The 20,065-nt window shown below is 37.5% G+C and overlaps 1 protein-coding gene across 1 annotated transcript in view; it reads left to right on the top strand.

Moving 5' to 3' along the window:
• Grin3a (glutamate ionotropic receptor NMDA type subunit 3A) overlaps positions 1-20,065 on the top strand; it is a 187,026-nt gene that overhangs the window by 43,911 nt on the left and 123,050 nt on the right. The window contains 1 exon segment of the mRNA XM_051187802.1: positions 15,707-16,311. Within this exon segment, the coding sequence (XP_051043759.1) occupies positions 15,707-16,311 (605 nt within the window).

Here is a 20,065-nt window from a genome sequence, read left to right as displayed (position 1 = left end):
AGGACTCTCAAATGACTGAGAAACACTTAAATAAATGTTCAACATCTTTAGTCATCAGGGAAATGCAAATAAAAACTGTTGAGTGGTTCCATCAAAATCACATCTTATACCTGTCAGAATAGCTAAAATCACGGCACAAGTGACAATGTTTGCTGTTTTAAGGGTGTGGAAGAAGGAGAACAGTCCTCCATTGCTGGTGACAGTGTAAAACTTGTACAGCAACTATGGAAATCAATGTGGTATTTCCTCAGAAAATTGGGGATAGATATACCTCAAGACACAACTATACCACTCTTGGCCATAAAGCCAAATGGCACTCCATCCTTCCACAAGGACATGTGCTCAATTTTGTTCATAGCAGCTTTATTTGTAATAGCCAGGGCCTGGGAACAACCTAGATGTTCCTCAACCAAAGAATAGACAAAAAAAATGTGGTACATTTATAAAATGAAGTATTACTCCACCATTTAAAAAAATAATAATAATGTCTTGAAATTTGCAAGCAAGTGGATGCAACTAGGAAAAAAAAAACTAACCTGAGCAAGGTAACCAAACCCAGAAAGACATATATAGTATGATATATAGTATGCTTTCACTTATAAATTGATATTAGCTATTAAGTAAATGATAACCAAACTACAATCCACACACCCAGGCAGGTTAGGTTAAAGAAGGGGACTTAGAGTAGATTTTACTGGTAGACTAGGTGCAGTAGATGGATGGATAAGATGGAAGGAAAGAGTTCAGGGAGAGATGTCTGGAATTGGGGGTGGCATTTCAGGTAGTATGGAAACCAAGTACAGTGGAAACTTCATGATATCTATATGATGACCCTAGTGAGGATTCATAGTAATGGAGGATACAGAATATGAACTGGTAATTTTTTGTAGCCAGGCAAGGCTTTCAGTGATGAAACTGTGTTGCATTTGGTTGAGTTGTTGGCCAATGGATTCCATGGAGAGCCCCAAACAACACAGGCTGATGCTAGGACAGATGGTTCCTCTCTGAAATTGACAGTGGTAGCCCATTGCTGAGAACAACATTCACAGAGCTCATTGAATATAGAGAGATGAAGCTGGTGTCTGCAGGTAGCCTTCACCTGTGTTCTAGTCTCTTTGGTGTGGAAAGGTACTCTGCTGTGGGGGTTCCCTGCAGGTATAATACAGGGAATAAAAGCCCATAAAGAGATAGGAATGAAAATCTGGTGCAGATTGACTTTGTCAACCATGATCAGTCTTTGGGGAGTCTAACTGTAGTCATTTTATTCCTAATCCTGGTGTAATACAATCCCTGGCGCATAAAGCCGCATAATTACATTGAAACTTAACTCAGGGTACATATCATTCCCTCTGAAAAGATGAGCTCTAGAGATAGGCTACTTGTACTAGCTTAAGATGTAAGGATCTGTCCTGGTGTCAGTCATACACATAGCATAGAGGTCATTTGGACTACTAGCCACCTCTAATCCTGGTTGTGGGAGCTTGGTGAGCTTCCAGCTCTCAGAGCTATTTAGATTACTATGCACATCTGGCCTTGGTTATATGAGCTTGATATTTCTTGGCCCAATGGATAACACAGATCACCAGGCTGTTAGTGACTTCCAATTCTTAACTTTCTTGAATGGAAGAACAGGTTTTTCATCTTTCCCATTAAAAAGACAATATTGTGTGCTTAACATTCCTGGTTTCTCTGGAGACATCTGGGCAAAAGACCTTTGTTATATGTTCCTAATGCCCTAATACCCTGAAAACTATGTAAATAGATGCCAACCCAGCCATAAAACCCATACAACTGCCTGAAAGAAGTGTTTGGGCGGTGGTGGCACCAAAAAGTATCAACCAATGTCTAATTTGCAGCTTACTCTACCAGAGGGAGCCCATGTCTGACACTGCTTGGATGGCCAGGAACCGGAGACTGGACGACCCAGAGACCTTAGCAAAGAACTATGCTCAACTGGCTGCCCCAAAATAAGAAAATAAAAATAAAAATAAATGATTCCTAATGATATTCTGCTATACTCATAGATCAGTGCCTTGTCCAGTCCTCATCATAGAGGCTTCCTCTAGCAGCAGATGAGAATGGGTGAAAAGACCCACAACCAGACTTTATGCAAAGAAAGAGTCTAAATTGAAGATCTCCATTCAGTCCTTTTGCTTGGAGCTGAGGGAACCCAGTGGAAGAAGAGGAGGAAAGATTGTAGGAGTCATAGGGGATGGTGGACACCAGGAGAACATGACACACTGAATTAACTAAGCAGGAATCATATAGCCTCACAGAGACTAAAGGGCAAGCACGGGGCCTACATGGTTCTGTGCCAGGTCTTCTGCATACATGTTATAGCTGTTAGCTTGGTGGTTTTATGGGACTCCTAATGGTGGAAGTGGGTATGCCTCTGACTCTTTTGCCTGCTCTTAAGACTCTTTACCTCCTATTGGGTTGCCTTGTCCTGCCTCAATATGAGGACTTTTGTCTTGTCTTATTATATCTTGTTTTGTCATATTTGGATGTTGTCTCTTGGAGACCTGTTCTTTTCTAAAGGAAAATTAAGGGAGAGTAGATCTGGGGAGGAGGGAAGTGGGGAGGAGACAGAGGAGGTAAATATGGTCAAAATGTATTATATGAGAGAAGAATCTATTTTCAACAAAAAATTAACTATCTAATAAATCATCCTCTGACACATATAATTATGTCTATTTCTTCAAATGTTGTTTAACCAAAAAAGGAACTAAAATCAATCTTAAACTAATATCTTCATTCCAAAAATTCTTAATATCAAATAATCATTCCATCTATAAAACAAAAGTTTTAAAGTTGTCAGAAAATTGAAAAACCATACTCAACTTTAATAGCCTACCGCAAAACTGCCTGCTGTGCCCCTCATGGGATATTGGTCTTACTATCCCTTGTATCCAGGAAAAGTACTTTGTCCTCTGTTTTCATGCTGTCTTCCACTTCATTATCACTCCTATGTATTTAATATCATATGTCCCTTACAGTGACCTGAATTACTTAGTGGACAATATTATTCTTTCTGGACAGCAGCCAAAATGGAAGTCTGAAATTCCCTGGCAGACATGATTCAAATCTCATCCTCAGTCTTCTCAATGATAATAAGCCTGACCCATTCTTGCTACAGAATTCTCCTTGATGTATTTTGTTCTTATTTGAGGCAAAGTGTCACATGCCAATTGTGCCATTTTCTTCTTGCAAAGCATATAGACAGACATTGGAAGCACTAGTTGAATCTAGGCAGTCTGAAAATCAAAAGGATACATGACCTCGGCAGCGAAGGAGAAATACATTCTCAGTTCTAGCCCCACTTGGTTCTGTAAACACAAAAGCTAAGTGAACACATATAATCTGCACACATAATCCTCCCACCTCTGCTTGTGAAGTAAGCATATGATGAGAATTTAAGAAATGATTATAGTGGCATGAGGAGGTGTGTTAGTTGTTACTAATGGCAAAGTTAAGGTTGATGGTTACTAAGCACTTAACTGCATATCAGGTGTAGCATGTCTCTAATTGTCAGGCTCTGCCTCATTCCAGCCTTCATCTTTTTTCCCACTCGTCTTTCAATCTTTGATCTCTACTGGATGACTTAGTATTTCTCCAGAGCTCAAGTCTGGTACTAATACCAGATAGGAAAACTGCGAAGATATTTGCCTTATAATTAAAACTCAAAACATCAAGCAGTATTCCTTTTAGGTTACCCCAGACCCTGGGCTTTGTTTCTTGTTTACTGCCTAATTCCTAAGCTATTTTCATTTTTTTTCAGGAGTTGATAATATCGCCTCCATTAAAATCATGATGGGAAAGACAATATTGATATTCACTGCTGTAATTTCAGCAATCAGCACCCCACACTGGGTGAGAACTAGGTGCTGGTACACTTTAGCTAGGACTTACACAACAGTCCTTAGCATAGCACTCCTAACCTAACCAGCATCGCTGCTGGCATTATACAGGACCACTTGCAGCAATGTACTATGTACTGATGATGCTTTGTATAAATGATGTTATTTAATCCTTACAAACTTTGTAAGGTGTTGTGGAATATTTGCACACTGTGAGAAGGTATGTCGCTGTGATTAGTGTAATAAAAAGCTGAAGTGTCAATACCTAGCCAGGAGGAATAGGTAGCATTTCTAGGTAGAGAGAGAGAGGAAGGAGATGAATGTAGGTGCTAGAATGAGTCCATGGAGACACAGAACAAGTCAGACACACAGAATGGAAGAGAGGTAAAAGTCACATGGTAGAAAGTATGTTAATTAAAAATATGAGTTAATTTAAGTCAGAAGAGCTACTTAGGAACAAGCCTAAGTCATAGGCCAAGCTTTTATAATTAATAAGAAGTCTCAATGTCATTATTTGATAGCTGAATGGCAGGACAGAAAAAGACTCATTATACTAAGGTAGATAGTATTAATTTGATTCTACAAAGGGAAAAATCAAACTCTTAAGATTTAATGAAAGCTCTAGGCTGTGGTAGCACACACCTTTAATTCCAGCATTCGGGAGGCAGAGACAGGCAGAACTTAATGGCTTCAAGGCCAGCTTGGTTTACAAAGTGAGTTCTAATACAGCCAGGGATACACAGAGAAACCTTGTCTCAAAAAAAAAAAAAAAAAAAAAAAAAAAAAAAAAAAAGATTTAATGATATCCATAAAATTTCCCCCACACAACTGACATAATTCAAAGTTCTAAAGTTCTGAGTAATGCTAAATGAATATTTATATTCTCTTTCTTACCCTCCTGAAGATTACAGTGAATTCTGAACTAAACAAGAACAAAAGAAAAAATAACACAACATATAGTTGTGCTTTGATTTGGGGTTTTAGACTTGTTTTATGTGTGTATTTTTTTCTGCCTTCATGTACATAAGTATACCACATGCATGAAGTGCCTGAGGATGTCAGAATCAGAAGGGAACATCAGCTCCCCTAAAACTGAAGTTATAAATGACTGTGAGCTACCATGTCATACCAGGTCCTCAGTAAGAGCAGCAAGTGGCCTTCACTGCTGAGCCATCTCAATGGACACAACATATTTTGATCCTTGTTGTTTACTAATGGTCTTTTCCAGTGGCTGACATTTTCATTTCCTGTATAATCCTTTTCTGTATTGAGACACCTTCTTTAAGCTGGCTTCTGTCCCCAGACACCACATGATTGAATATTTTCTATAGACACTGTCTTGACTAAAGCCTTCCCATCCCCAAGTATGAATTCTATTTGCAGGCACTAGGGGGTATATCTAAATGTGGCATATGTTACATATATGGCCTTGGAAAATGAGTAAGTCACAGCCAAAGATTTTCATGATTACCAAGGTTCGGGTAACAGAATAATCACCCAGCACAAAAAGGCAGAAGTTGGGTAGAATATAAATGAACAAGTTTAATATCAACAATTAGACTTTCGGGATGGTGAATTATATATGGAAGTTAGTGTGGTTGCCACAAACCAGCTTGTTATGCACAGCTTGAATGTTTTTTTCTATTTCTTCTGCCTCCTAAAGTGCATCTCTCTGCCTGTGGCCTGAAATATAATGGGCTTTCTTCATATATTTTGTTGGATGAATATATCAGCTGGTTGTCTTTGAAGGCAGTTCTGATCTACATGCCAACATTTTATCATAAGTATACAATGTAACTCCTAGTCTTTTCTAGTCCTAGGAGCAGACTCCATTCTGCATCGCTGTGAAGAGACACCATGACCATGGCAACTCTTACAAAGAAATTATTTCATTGGGACTGTCTTATAGTTTAGAGATTTAGTCCACCATTTTCATGGCAGGAAGCATGGTGGCACACAGGCATACATGGTGCTGCAGAAGGAGCTGAGAGTTCTACATCTTGATCCACAGGCAGGCAGAAATGAATGCCACGCTATACCTACTTGAGCATTTGCGATCTCAATGACTGCCCCATACTAATGTACTTTCTTGAACAAAACAACACCTACTCCAACAAGGCCATACTTTCTAATAGTGCCACTCCCTATGAACCTATAAGAACCATTTTTATTCAAGCCACCATAATCCCCAACTGTCAGCCTTTCCCAGCCCTTACCAGCTACCTGTTGTAAAAATACTTCACTCAGCACTATTAATCCAACTGCATCCATAAGGCATTAAAATCAGAACTATCTTTGAAGCATTCTTTATATATATACTATATAACTGATGTTTTATATACAAAGACACTAAAAAATATCATTGATATCTCCATACTTAATAGTTGAAATTCCACTGTAGATTGTAAGTTTAAACACAAAATTAAATCAAATGAAAAATTTAAGTAAGCTTTTCTAAATGTTCTTATTCTACCACATATAAAACTGGTCTCATTAATTATGCATCTGTCTTGTTTAAATGATTCACATATCTTCAAGAGTTAATGCAATGAAAAGATGAGTGAAGAAAATGGCTAAAGGTCAGATGGGACCCCCATCAACAATGATACAATGAACCTCACTTAATCCATGCCATGACTCATCTTAAATGACTTCATTCTGTGAGCTCTTAGAATGACCTGCAGATGGCTGTAACTGTGAATATTAAATTCACAAATGTCAAGGGTCTGTTTCCTGTGTTGTTATTATCAAGTGGATGGTACAGGATAGAATATCATTTAAAAGCTCAGGCTTCCAATCCAACAAGGTGAGGTTTGGGATTGAGGCTGTATTCATCAATATTTGTGTCACCTTAAAATTACTCTTTCTGAACCATACTCTGTCATCTGTTAAAGGGGGCTGATTGTTTAGTCATCTCACAGGGCTATTGTGAGGATAAAGCAAGACACTTTGCATAACATATTGGAGATAGCAGTAGTCATTAGTTTAACTTTTATGTAATTATTATTGGATTCTGATTTCAGAGCAGGAACTATGCCTTCTGTTTGCCTGACTTCTTAATACTACTATAAAACAGAATTTATTTAAAAGCCTGGGCTTCTAAAGAAATGTCTTAATTTTCAAGTTAAAATAAAAGGCTTTCTTCATAATATAGGTTACTGGAGTTGAGAGATGAGGAGTAAGAGAAAATCTCCTGTGGCTTCTATGAAGGAGAAGCATCCATAGCATGGGAAGCCTATCTTGAGCCCCTCAAATATGACTTAACTGCAGGCCTTCAGCAGCAGCAGACTCCTGGAGGGGAGCAGATGTCCTCGCTGTACAAAGGCACAGATGTGGCGCCTTTCTCATTGGAACACTCCAAGCTTCAGTCTCCTCATCTGTATCTGCTGGTCCAGGCAAACACTAAAAGAATGGCATCATTTCTTTACTACTGAAAAATCATCTCTTCTGTTGGAGAATATTCTGAAGTACTGTGCTAAGCAATTTGCTGCAGGCAATCATGTTTTTGGAAAATTGTACCAATCCAGAAAAGATCCAAATCTATTTTTCCCAGGAGAACTAAGATCACTGTTTGGAACTCGAAAAGTTGGTTCTAAAATTCCTTATTTTGTGAAAGGAAGGTGAAACTTGTTACCAGAGAAAGAGTACAGGAAGGGGGCAACTACTAAGAACATATATCTCCAAAAAGACAGCTTCTCCCCTTGGCAGATGAAGACTCTGTTTTCCTGTAAAAAAAAAAATGTTGTGTGGTTGATATCTGTAAAATGTGTCTTATTATGGAGAACACTGTGAAAATAGATGAAATATGGGACCACCATATATATAAAACAATAACTTTAAAAAGCACTGCCACTCATGAACTACATTCCACAAGCAAATTTCCTCAGAACCACTTACTGAGTACTCCTTTTGTGCTAGACACTTTCTATGCATTACCATACTTTCACATGTAATTATCATGAGGAATCTTCAAGATAGGAGACAGTATGGAGGCCATTTTGGAGATAGGAATCTATGACTCAGAGATGTTAAATTAATTACACATGTTCCCATGGCTTGTAAGTGATGGAGACATAATTTCCACATAACCCACCCTAGCTTCTAAGCACTAATAGTACATAGCAAAAGAGGAGAGGAGGAGAGGAGAGCAAAAGAAAGGAGAAGGGAGGAGAGGGGAGGGGAGAAAAGGAGAGGGGACGGAAGGGAAGGGAGAGGAGGGGAGGGGAGAAAAGAGAACAACAGAAAATAATATAACTGAAAAGTAAAGAAGAGGACAGAACAGAATAGAACAATTCAGGTAACTTACGAGGGCAATGACACCACCAGCAAGGAGAGCTTGGGACCTAAATGAGAACATTATAGACACTATTGAAAAGGCTGCTGCAGAATTACACTAAAAGAATATAGGATCATGCATCCATCACTCATCTAAAGTAAAAAAGATACTACTGTTATAGGAGAATGGTCCCCAGGATGAGACTTTTAATACGATGACGTCTATAACTAATCACTTATGTTCTTACAGTAACCCACTGTTTATGTTTACCTGTATAGTGATCATCTGTTTTCAGATACTTGTCTTTACTCTTCTAAAATTCAATTAGAGAATCCCATACAATACAGGTATCTGCATCCTCCAACTTGTGCTGGCCTTTTCCTGGAATACTACTTCCTTCCTAGTCCTGTGATATTCCATTATTTGATTTCCTGTAACTGCCAGGATTTATAATTACATTAAATGTTATTTTTCCAGCTACTTAGATGCTGTTCTCTTTTACTCAGTGCATAGGCAAAGGGCACAACTCAGAGTAGAATGTTAAAAATAAGAATAAATAAAGAGGAAAAAGTTAAAATTGCCTTTCTGGATTGGATGAGTGTTTGGTAAAGGATACTGTGCCCATGTTGACTAGGAGATGTTAGTCTATCACCATTGTTGCAAATGTTCTTGGTATTTCATATTCCTTTACTTTTTGTTTATAATAGATTATTTAATGCCAGAAATAATAGATTACAGTATCCAGTTTAATGAAACTGGAATTATCATATATTCACATGATTGGTCTTTTTTAAATAATTTTATATTATATTTATGCCATTATTACATAGGAATTTATTAGTTTGTTTTGTTTTTGTTTTTGTTCTGAGACAGGGTTTTACTGTGTAACCCTGGCCATTCTAGAACTCATGCTGCAGACCAGGCTGGTCTCAAATTTAGAGATTTACCTCCCTCAACCTTCTGAGTGCTGAGATTAAAGAGGTGTACCACCACTACCCAACAGGAATTAAGTTTTATATGACAGAATTAGGAATTTAAGTTATTTTATTTTTCTAACTATTTTGCTTTCTCAATTCATGATCTCATATCTCCTTCCATTTTATTTTATATTTCATGTAGAATTTATTAATTCAGTATATTTAGTTGATGTTCTTTATATATGTTAACTTTTGTTCTAATACTTCTTAACCCTTTTTTAGTACTTCTATTTTTAAACTATTCTTGCCTTTCTTTTTTTATTTAAATGTTTTTATATTTTTATTTCATTTAAAAACAATCTTATTTTACATATCAATCCCAATTCCCTCTACCTCCCACCCTCACATGTCCCCCACTGAAATCTGATCCCAACCCCAAACACTCCCCAGGGAGGGTAAGGCCTTCCATGAGGGATCATCAAAGTCTGTCACATCATCTGGGAGAGGGCCAAGGCTGTCCCCTGAGAGAGTAGCCCTCCATGAGGAATGGACTCCCAAAGTCCATTTGTGCACTAGGGATAAATACTGGTTCTATTGTCAGAGTTCCCATAGATTGCCCAAGCCTCCTAACTGACACCCACGTTCAGGAGGCTTGGTTCGGTTCAATGCTGGTTCCAGAGCTTTATGACTGGGGTCTGTGAGCTCCCACTAGGTTGGGTCAGCTGTTTCTGTGGGATTCCCTAGCATGGTCCAGATCCCTTTGCTCATCCCTCATCCCTCTCTACAACTGGATTACAGGAGTTCGACTCAGTGCTTAGCTGTGGATGTCTGCTTCTGCTTTCATCAGCTACTAGATGAAGACTATAGGATGGCATTTAAGGTAGTCATAAATATCATTGTAGGGGAGGACTATTTAAGGTAGCCTTTCCATTATTGCTTAGATTCTTAGTTGGGCTCATCCTTGTGGATCTCTGGACAGTTCCCTTCCTAGTGCCGGATTTCTCTTTAAACCTATATAATGGCTCCCTCAATTAAGGTATCTCTTTTCTTGCTGTCCTCAATTCTTCCTCAGACTCAGTCTTCCTGCTCCTTCATGTTCTCCTCCTGCAACTTGTTCCCCCTTCCTCTTTCTCCTACCTCCCTTCCCCCTCTCCCCATGCTCCCAATTTGCTCAGAAGATCTTGTTCCTTTCCCCATATCCAGGGCATGATGTATGTCTCTCTTAGGGTCCTCCTTGTTTCCTGGCTTCTCTGGAGGTGTGCATTGTAGGTTGGCAATACTTTGCCTTGTGTCTAACATCCATATATGAGTACATGCCATGTTTGCCTCTCTGTGTCTGGGTTACCTCAGTCAGGATGGTTTCTTCTAGTTCCATCCATTTGCCTGCAAATTTCAAGATTTCATTGCTGTTTTTTTCTACTGAGTAATACCCCATTGTGTAAATGTACCATATTTTCTTTATCCATTTTTTGGCTGAGGTGTATCTAGGTTGCTTCTAGATCAGGCTATTGCAGATAATGCTGCTATGAACATAGTTGAACTTTTGTCTTTGTGGTATAAATGTGCAGTCTTTAGGTATATGCCTAAGAGAGGAATTGCTGAATCTTGAGGTAGACTGATTTCCTGAGAAACCACCATACTGATTTCCAAAGTAGCTGTAAAAGTTTGCACTCCCATAAGCAATGAAGGAGTGTTCCCTTTCTCCACATCCTCTCCAGCATAAACTGTCATTGGTATTTTTAATTTTGACCATTCTGACAGGTGTAAGATTATCTCAAGAGTGGTTTTGATTGCATTTCCCTGATGGCTAAGGATTTTGAACAATTTCTTAAGTGTCTCTTAGCCATTTTAGATTCATCGACTGAGAATTCTCTATTTAGTTCTGTACCCCACTTTTAATTGGATTATTTGATGTTTTGAGATAGCTTCTTTTTTATTTTATTTTTATTTTATAAATCGATTCCAGTTCCCTCTCCCTCCATCCCTCCCTCCCTTCCTCTTTCCCTCTCTCCCACCCTCTCATGCCCCCAACCACCCTCCCCTCCCATGTCCCCCACTCCTCTTGTAGGCTGAAGCCCTCCAGGAGGGGTCATCAAATCTGTCAAGTCAATTGGAATAGGGACTAGGCCTTCTCTCCTGTCTCTAGGTTAAGGGAGTATCCCTCCATGGGGAATGTGCTTCCAAAGTCCTTTTGTGCACCAGAAGTACATCCTGGTTCCACTGTCTGAGGTCCCTTAGACTGCTCAGTCCTTCTAGCTGAGACCCATGTTCAGGGTGTCTGAGTCAGTCTCATGCTGTATTCCCAGCTATCAGTCTAGGGGCCCATTAGCTCCTCCTTGTTCAGGTCAGCTGTCTCTATGTGTTTCTGCAGCCTGGTTTTGTCCTCCCTTTCTGCATCTGGATTCCAATTCTGTTCAGTGTTTAGTTGTGGATGTTTGCTTCTGTTTCTATCAGCTACTAGATGAGGGCTCCATGATGGTGGATAAGTTAGTCGACGATCTCATTATCAGGGAAGGACATTTATGGTAACCTTTCGACTATTGCTCAAATTGTTAGTTGGGGTCAGTCTCTGGATATTTCTCTAGGTTCAGTTTTCCCTTCAAACCTATAATGGCTCCCTCTTTTATTCTCTCTCTCTCTCTCTCTCTCTCTCTCTCTCTCTCTCTCTCTCTCTCTCTCTCTCTCTCTCTCTTCTCTCATCTATTCCTCCCCTGACTCAATATTCCCAGTTCACGTGCTTTCCTCTCCTCCCCTTCTCTTTCTCCTAGCTTCTTGAGTACTTTGTATGTTTTGGAAATCAGCCCTTTGTCAGATGTGGGGTTGGTGAAAATCTTTTCCCATTCTGTGGACTGACGATTTGTCTTGTTGAGTGACCTTTGCCTAACAGAAGCTTCTCAGTTTCAGGAAGTTCCATTCATTAATTGTTGATCCCAGTGTCTATGCTACTGCTGTTACATTCAAGAAGAAGGCTCCTGTACCATTTTGTTCAAGGGTGCCTCCCACTTTCTCTTCTAGGAAGCTAAGTGTGGCTGGGTTTATATTGAGATCTTTGATGAATTTGAACTTAAGTTTTGTGCATGGCAATAGATAAAAATCTATCTCCAATCTTCTACATGTCAACATCCAGTTTTGCCAGAACAACATATAATATCTTGGGGTAACGCTAACCAAACAAGTGAAAGACCTATATGACAAGAACTTTGAGTCTTTAAAGAAAAAAATCAAAGAAGATACCAGAAAATGGAAAGATCTCCCATGCTCTTGGATAGGTGGGATCAACATAGAAAAAAAAATGGCAATCTTACCAAAAGTAATCTACAGATTCAATGCAATCCCCATCAAAATACCAGCACAATCCTTCACAAATGTTGAAAGAATACTCAACTTTATATGGAAAAATCAAAAAATCCAGGATAGCCAAAACAACCCTGTACAATTAATAAACTTCTGGAGGCATCACCATCCTTGACTTCAAGCTCTACTATAGAACCATAGTAATGAAAACAGTTTGGCACTGGCACAAAAACAGACAGGTAGACCAATTAAATCAAATTGAAAACCCTGATATTTATCCACACACTGAGGAACATCTGATTTTTGACACAAGCTAAAATTAAACAATGGGAAAAAAAGAAAGCATCTTCAACAAATGGCGCTGGTATACTTGCTTTCAAAAATTGCATTTCCAATATTCTAATGTAGGCTAAGCCAAAAAGCTTCATTCAAATTTCCTTAATTTGGCTCAACAAGTGTTGTAAATTTTTGCTAATAACTTTGACAAAATTTGTAAGGTTTGAAGTTGTTTATGACTTCTGTGTGTGTGTGTGTGTGTGTGTGTGTGTGTGTGTGTGTGTGTGTGTGTGTGAGTAAGTACCCATATGTGTCTGTAGAAAGCATCACTTTAGTGTCATGAGAAAAATTCCAAGTGAAGCTGAATGTAAAGCTGCTAGATTAGTATCACTAAATGCTTCTTAAAAATTACTTAATAAATATTTATTTGAAGAATTGACTTTCTTAAGATTGTGAAAGAATTAACTTCAACTTCTCTAGTTCCTCAATAGAATTGATTATAGGAATGAGCCTGATTACATGGGTTAATCATTATCTGGTGGAGAAAGAAAAGCTAAATCCTGTGTTCCTTTTTCTTTTCCTTTTTTTTTTTAAACTTTATTTATTAATTTATTTTTTATTTTACATATCGATCCCAGTTCCCTCTCCTTCCCTCCCTCCCTCTTACCCTCTCTGCCCCCTCACATGCACCCTGACCACCCCTTCCCTCCCATCCCCCCACCCCAATTCTTCATGTAGGGCAATGCCATCCAGGTGGGGTCATGTAAATCTGTCAAGTCATTTGAAGTAGGGAATAGGACTTCTCTCCTGTCTCTAGGTTAAGGCAGTATCCCTCCATGGGGTATGTGTCCACAAGGTGTTCCTTTTTCTTATCAAATTCTTTTAAGTCTCCAGCTATTGCTGAGTAATCAATTTGATCAGGTTATTTTATTCTCATTCTTGCTTTCATACAAGACTGTTCCTCACACTCATCAAGTGAATTCCTCTGTGGGAAGTACTTGAATGAACCTTGGTTACAATTCAGGCAAACTGTTGGGTCTTGAAACTATGCTGGGAATGATTTGTTCCCCGTCATTTGATTTTTAGCCCCTCTTATTATCATCAAAGTCCAGGAATTGGGGTAATAAACAAATAATTCCAGTTGACATACACTATATCTGACTCACTCTGTCAGAAAAGAGGTTTAAGACACAATTTTAGTCTATTGTGTGACATAAGCACTATAGTGCAAGCAAGGCTATGTAGTAGAGAGGTGAACGAAATATGACATGCATTGTTTTTGTGGCCATCAGAAATAAATAAAAACTTGTCACCACATCAAGGACTCAATAAAGCAAACACATTGTAAATGCACATGGATATAAACAAATGAACAAAAAAAAATTTAAAAATAAAAGCTAAAAAAAAAACTGTTCTACATTCAAAGAAATAAGAAATAGTTTACTCTGAGCCAATATGGGTGATCACAACCAGAGAACCAGAATTCTAGTCATTCTAAATGAAAAGGGCCACAGTTCAAGAGTTTACATAGGCTTTTATATCCACAAAACTAACTCAACAAATATGTTCATTGGTACATTAGATAGGTGGGATCCAAAAACGCAAGGGGATTGTTTCTATAATTTCCAGATATTATTACCTTCAGTTTCAGAACTTCTTTTTTTTTTGAGGGGGGTTTGGTTGATACACACACACACACACACACACACACACACACACACACACATATATATATATATATATATATATATATATATATATATATAATTACACACTGTAAGAAGTTAACCTAATACTCATAAGACTGCTGTCAGGTCAAACACAGAAGTTAAGGTAAATTGTTTTAAAGAGTTTTAAATAGTCTGATTATTTTGGTTCTTAATCTACTATTTTCTCTATAAACACATTGTTCTACCCAGCCAAGGTCAGTCTACAGAATCTTCAATATAGCTACAGCTTCAGCAAACTTCAGTTAACAACAACCTAGAAGACTTTCTAGAAATATGAATGAAAGCACTAAGTTTGGACAAATGAATATAAACACAAACAATCCATTTCCAGGTGAAAAGAGAGTCTGCATGAAAATGCTTGCCCCAGTTCAAGAAAAAAAATGAATTATCCAGTATGGCTTGGTATGTGTTTTAGGAAAGAAAAATTATTACAGAGTAGAATTTTGGCACGTTCTCAGAGATAGTTCAATATTTTCCAACTGGAAGATAGTTAATTCAATTTGATCAATATTTTTGGTACAAACATTTATAAACCTTTGTTCTAAACTTTATCAGGAAATCATGTGTCAAGTGTATGTTGTTGGGAAGAATAAATGACAAATATATTAATGTTGTAAGATTACCCTTCAACTATTTAATTTATAATTTGTGACTGTTGATAAACTCTTCCTTAATTAAGCTGGCAAGTTCCATGAGTAGATGAAATAATAATTTAAGTTCCATGAATATATTCAATGGAACATTTTTGATAGCAGGAGTTCAAGATCAATGCATATAGAAATGTAATCAAGCCTTTAACATTGGACTATACACTTAACCATGATGTTTGTGCCCCAAAATAGTTTCTGTGTTTTAGAAGAGCCTTGCTCAAGGGTCCAGAGTTCTATTTGTCTTCTATGTTTTCTTATACAAGAATTGCATTGTGCTAACATGTCTTTAATAGTGGTTTCACAGAAAGAAAAGTAATTTCTTTCAATTATTTCTCCTTAATGGAAAGTCTAACAAATGAGTCATTAAACACAGTGTAAGAAATGTGATGCATTAGGGGGACTAAATGTAAGGAAGAAAAACTCCATAAAAATCTATGACTAAATATATGATTACATCACTTCTTACACTTATACCAAGAGCTATTTGTTTTCTGGTACTCTCAACAAAAATCTTCAGGAAACTGAGATAAAGAGTTGATTGTCATTAGACAAAGAGCATTACTATTTCAAAGTAAGAGAATTTTATCCCAGAGGAAGTATCACAGGAGTAAACAAAGACTTTGGGCTCACAGGACAGCAAAACTACCTTGTCATTGTCTTTGAGCAATACTTTCTAATTCTTCTTTCTTCTTATCTTTAAATACAGAATCCCCTGCACCTACAACTGAGTTTAGAAAATTCATTAAGTTCTGATGCTGATGTCACTGTCTCAATTCTGGCCATGAACAACTGGTACAATTTTAGCTTGCTGCTATGCCAGGAAGACTGGAATATCACCGAGTTCCTCCTCCTTACCGAGAATAACTCTAAGTTCCACCTTGGGTCTATCATCAACATCACTGCTAACCTGTCTTCCACCAAGGACTTCCTAAGCATCTTGCAGGTCCAGCTGGAGCACGTTAAGAACAACACACCCACGATGGTGATGTTTGGTTGTGACATGGAGAATATCAGGCAGATTTTTGAAATTTCTACCCAGTTTGGGCTATCACCTCCTGAGCTTCACTGGGTTCTCGGAGACTCGCAGAATTTGGAGGAACTGAGGACAGAAGGCCTGCCTTTAGGGCTCATTGCTCATGGAAAAACAACACAGACTGTCTTTGAGTACTACGTGCAGGATGCCATGGAGTTGGTTGCAAGAGCTGTAGCCACAGCCACCATGATCCAGCCAGAACTTGCTCTCCTTCCCAGCACAATGAACTGCATGGATGTGAAAACCACAAATCTGACTTCTGGACAGTATTTATCAAGGTAGGATTAAAGACTGGGTTAATTCTCCTCCACAGAGCTGGGATAGCAAGTAAAAGTTTCCCATCTATTCACTGTGCAGAAATCTTGATTCTGGATAGCTTTACAGGCCAATAGTTCTGAGATGGTTAGGGGCAATGAAAGACATGTATCTCATGATGTGTTACTTATTTTGAGTTGTAGTCTTTGCCCTGTAATGTAGAGACAGTACTCAGACCTGGTTAGTTCTTCACTTACTGTTGAGTTTTTGGCAGATTATTTAAAATCTTGAACCTCAGTCCTAACAAGTAAATTGGAATAACATAGAATAGCTTGATATAATATAATAATTAGTCCAGGAAATTGTATGTGAAAATTATTAATGCATACTTGGCTCATAGTAGATAAAAGCAAGGAATTATTTCCTTGTTTATTCTTTCCCACATCAGTAGGCCTGAACAAATCTTTATAAATACATAAAAAGAAAAAAATAGTTGCATGAAAATGGGCATTTCTCTCCTACAATTGTTTAATGCATTTTAGATTCTGGTTAAAAGCAGAGACTTCAGAGCCACACCAGCTAAAATCTTAGTTCTGTCTTTTGGTTCCTGTATCACTTGATCAGGTTACACAATTTCTCTTTCCTTTGTTACTTATGTTGTATGTATACTTATAGAAAATGGATATAAAAATTTAAAGATGTAAGCATAGAATGTGGTTACTTGTAGAATTTTTGTGATAGATAAGATAGAAAATAGATGATTCATGATGTATGGATGATGGATCAATAGATGATATGTAGATAATATATAGATGATTGATAGATGATAGATAGACAGACATCAGACAGACAGGGTGGATATATATTATTTTATACATAATTACATGTATGTATCCTATAATTTGTACCTTTATTCTTTAGTAGATCAGTTGATTCAGAAAGATGAAATGGAAAACTCCATCTAAAATAAAGGACAATCCCTCATACAGAAATAGCCCTATAATTACTCAGAAAGGGAAATGTCCTTAAATGATATTTTTAGGTTACTTGATTTTTATCTAGGAAAGGGTGACCTATAGTCAGAGAGACCAAGTCAGAGAATTAGTTCTTTTTTCAGAGGTGAATCATGCCAGTGTACTAACACACATTTTAAGGTAAAGAAATGGCATTTGAATTACAGAATATAGCAATTTTATGGTGTTTTTTCTTAAGAAAACACAAATATTTGGTAAAAGACCAGGAAGTCATCATAACTTTACACACAATTGTACTGAGCACTTACTATACACAAGCAATCTTCTAATGACCAAGTATGACAAAATTTAAGACAAAGCACAGCCTAATATTGTTAACAAAGATGTAAACATGGTATGACGGTATACACCTCTAAACCCATGCATTTGGAAGACAGAACCAGGAGATTCTTTGTCAGTTCAATGGGCTACACATTGAGTTTCAGGCCAATCAAGGAAACATAGCAGGACCTTGTTTCAAAAAATTAAAGAAATTCAAACAAATTTTTAAAAATCTATTAGTGATAAAAATGTATAATACTAACTTTCCCTTTTCCCATAGCATTTTAATCAAACCAAATATATTTTACTTAGTGGCATTTGCACAAAGTTAACCCATTTGTACCCTAGTACATATCTGAGCTTCAGTATTTTATTTAAGAAAAGAAAACTGTACATCATATAAGCAGAGCTTCAATTTATAATCCCAGTGTTCCTTTGGGAGGACATCATGTCACCTAGTATGCTCTTGTCTCTTGTAAAATTAACAACACAAGAAAAAAAAACGTATCTGTTTGGATCTAAAACTGTTTAGCAAAAAAAAAAGAAGAAGAATTTTTGTTGTCTTGGGTGGCATATACATTTTATCAAGGTCAAACGATCTTTCTGGCTTCCCAAAGTTTAATTTAGAGTTAAATCCCATTTCTCAGACTGGCGAGATTACTCAGTGGAGAAATCGTTATCCTCCAAGACCAAGAATTGAGTTTCATAGTAGAAGGAGATTACTGCCTCCTGCATATTGTCTTCTGACTTCCATAATTGCACAATAGCATATACATACATGCATACACACACACACACAGACATATACATGCATACAAACCCACACACACATACACATGCTTGTGCACATACACATACATGCATTTGCGCATACACACACACACTAAATGAATTTTTAAATTTTTAAATCTTCCTCCATGAGGATCCTATGGCACTTTTTATACTGAATTCTACAGTGACACTTAGCCTATTCTATCCTTACCTACTTGGTTTCTAAAGAGAATACAATTTCCATTAAATTGAAACACTATTATTCAACCTAGTCCAAAGCCTAGCATCTAACATGCTTAATAGATAGTTATTAAAATGTATTTCCCGAGAAAGAAAACTTTAAATTGTATCTGTGTCTTCCACTGTCATTGACTGTGGAAAATGGATGGTTAGTAAGTAAATACTTTCTAAACTAAATATAAACTTTTAATTTGCCTAACTACTTATGCTCTGGTTTTCTTCTTTCCTTTTATTTCTTTTATTTTTTCTCTTTGGTGAAAGGCTCTGTCCTCACAATTGTTCCCACATGTTTTATCTCATAAAGTTTGAAAGTCATAAAAGAAGAGTGTGAGGTTTGGAGACCAGCAGCAGTTCACAATGCATAGGGGTCAGTGACAATATTTTCATCCCCATCAGGGAGGTATGAGAAATAAGCTCAAAGAACTTCAGAAAATATGACTAGGACTTTTTTAAACTCCCAGAGGGATACCGTCAAAGAAAAAAATTCAAAGAGTCAAGACAGGGTCAGGGGAACTGGGCAAATCCCTGGAAGGTGTCTTTATAATGAATAACTTAAAGGTTGCCTCAAGCCACAAAACCGCTGTGGGTTTTCCATCATCCTTATTTATTTTGTTTAACTCATCTTTTAGAAAGTTAGTTATTCTCACTCCATAAGTCACATCTGCATACAGTAATTTTCTTAATTGTCCCTAAATTTTGTGAGGTTGACCCCAATCCCTGGTTGCATAATAAAAGCCGGTGGGGATAATGAGCTGTGACTAGATGGTACCAGAGTTATGCAAGCTTTCATTTCTCACACAGTCATTTTCGGTTTGGGCTGACAGAATTGTTAACATTTTAAAATGTTAATGAAATCACCCCAAACATGGCATTTTCAGCACAGGCTTTTAAACTAGGAAAATAATTTCTTGTGGCAGACTACACAGACATAATTACAGGTATAAGGGATTTCATTCTTCTCGGTTGCCCACAGTCAGAGCAAATGTCCATCATGACTCAGTGTAGACAAAAGCACTAGAGGACCAAGGTCATCGTGTTATCTTTAACAATGTGTTAGAGAGTTGTTTTACTAAATGTTAATTGTTTGGGGGCAACTGTAGGAGGCACATTATTGTGACAATCCATCCATGAATGCACATCTGTGAGTTTCTACCCAATCAGTGACCAGTTTTGAATTGGGTGGAAGTATAATGAATACTTGAGTTTGTCATGTTAGAGCTGACAGGATAATACATAAAGGGAAATTATAAAATTCTAAGATACGTACTTTTTCCTCGTTAAAAGGATACTTCTTATGTAGTTCTGTCTGTCCTAGAACTTCCAGTCTTCTGTTATCAGTTTCCCATGTGCTGGGATGACAGGATTGCACCTCTATGCCTAGAGGGATATGCACTTTTTCAAATACACACACACACACACACACACACACACACACACAAATAAATTCATTAACATTTTCAGAGATTTTTAT

This window comes from Phodopus roborovskii, unplaced genomic scaffold, assembly GCF_943737965.1.
Source record: "Phodopus roborovskii unplaced genomic scaffold, PHOROB, whole genome shotgun sequence".
Lineage (NCBI taxonomy): Eukaryota > Metazoa > Chordata > Mammalia > Rodentia > Cricetidae > Phodopus > Phodopus roborovskii.
Note: the sequence above shows the minus strand (reverse complement) of the source record. Positions and strands in the feature narration are given on the sequence as shown.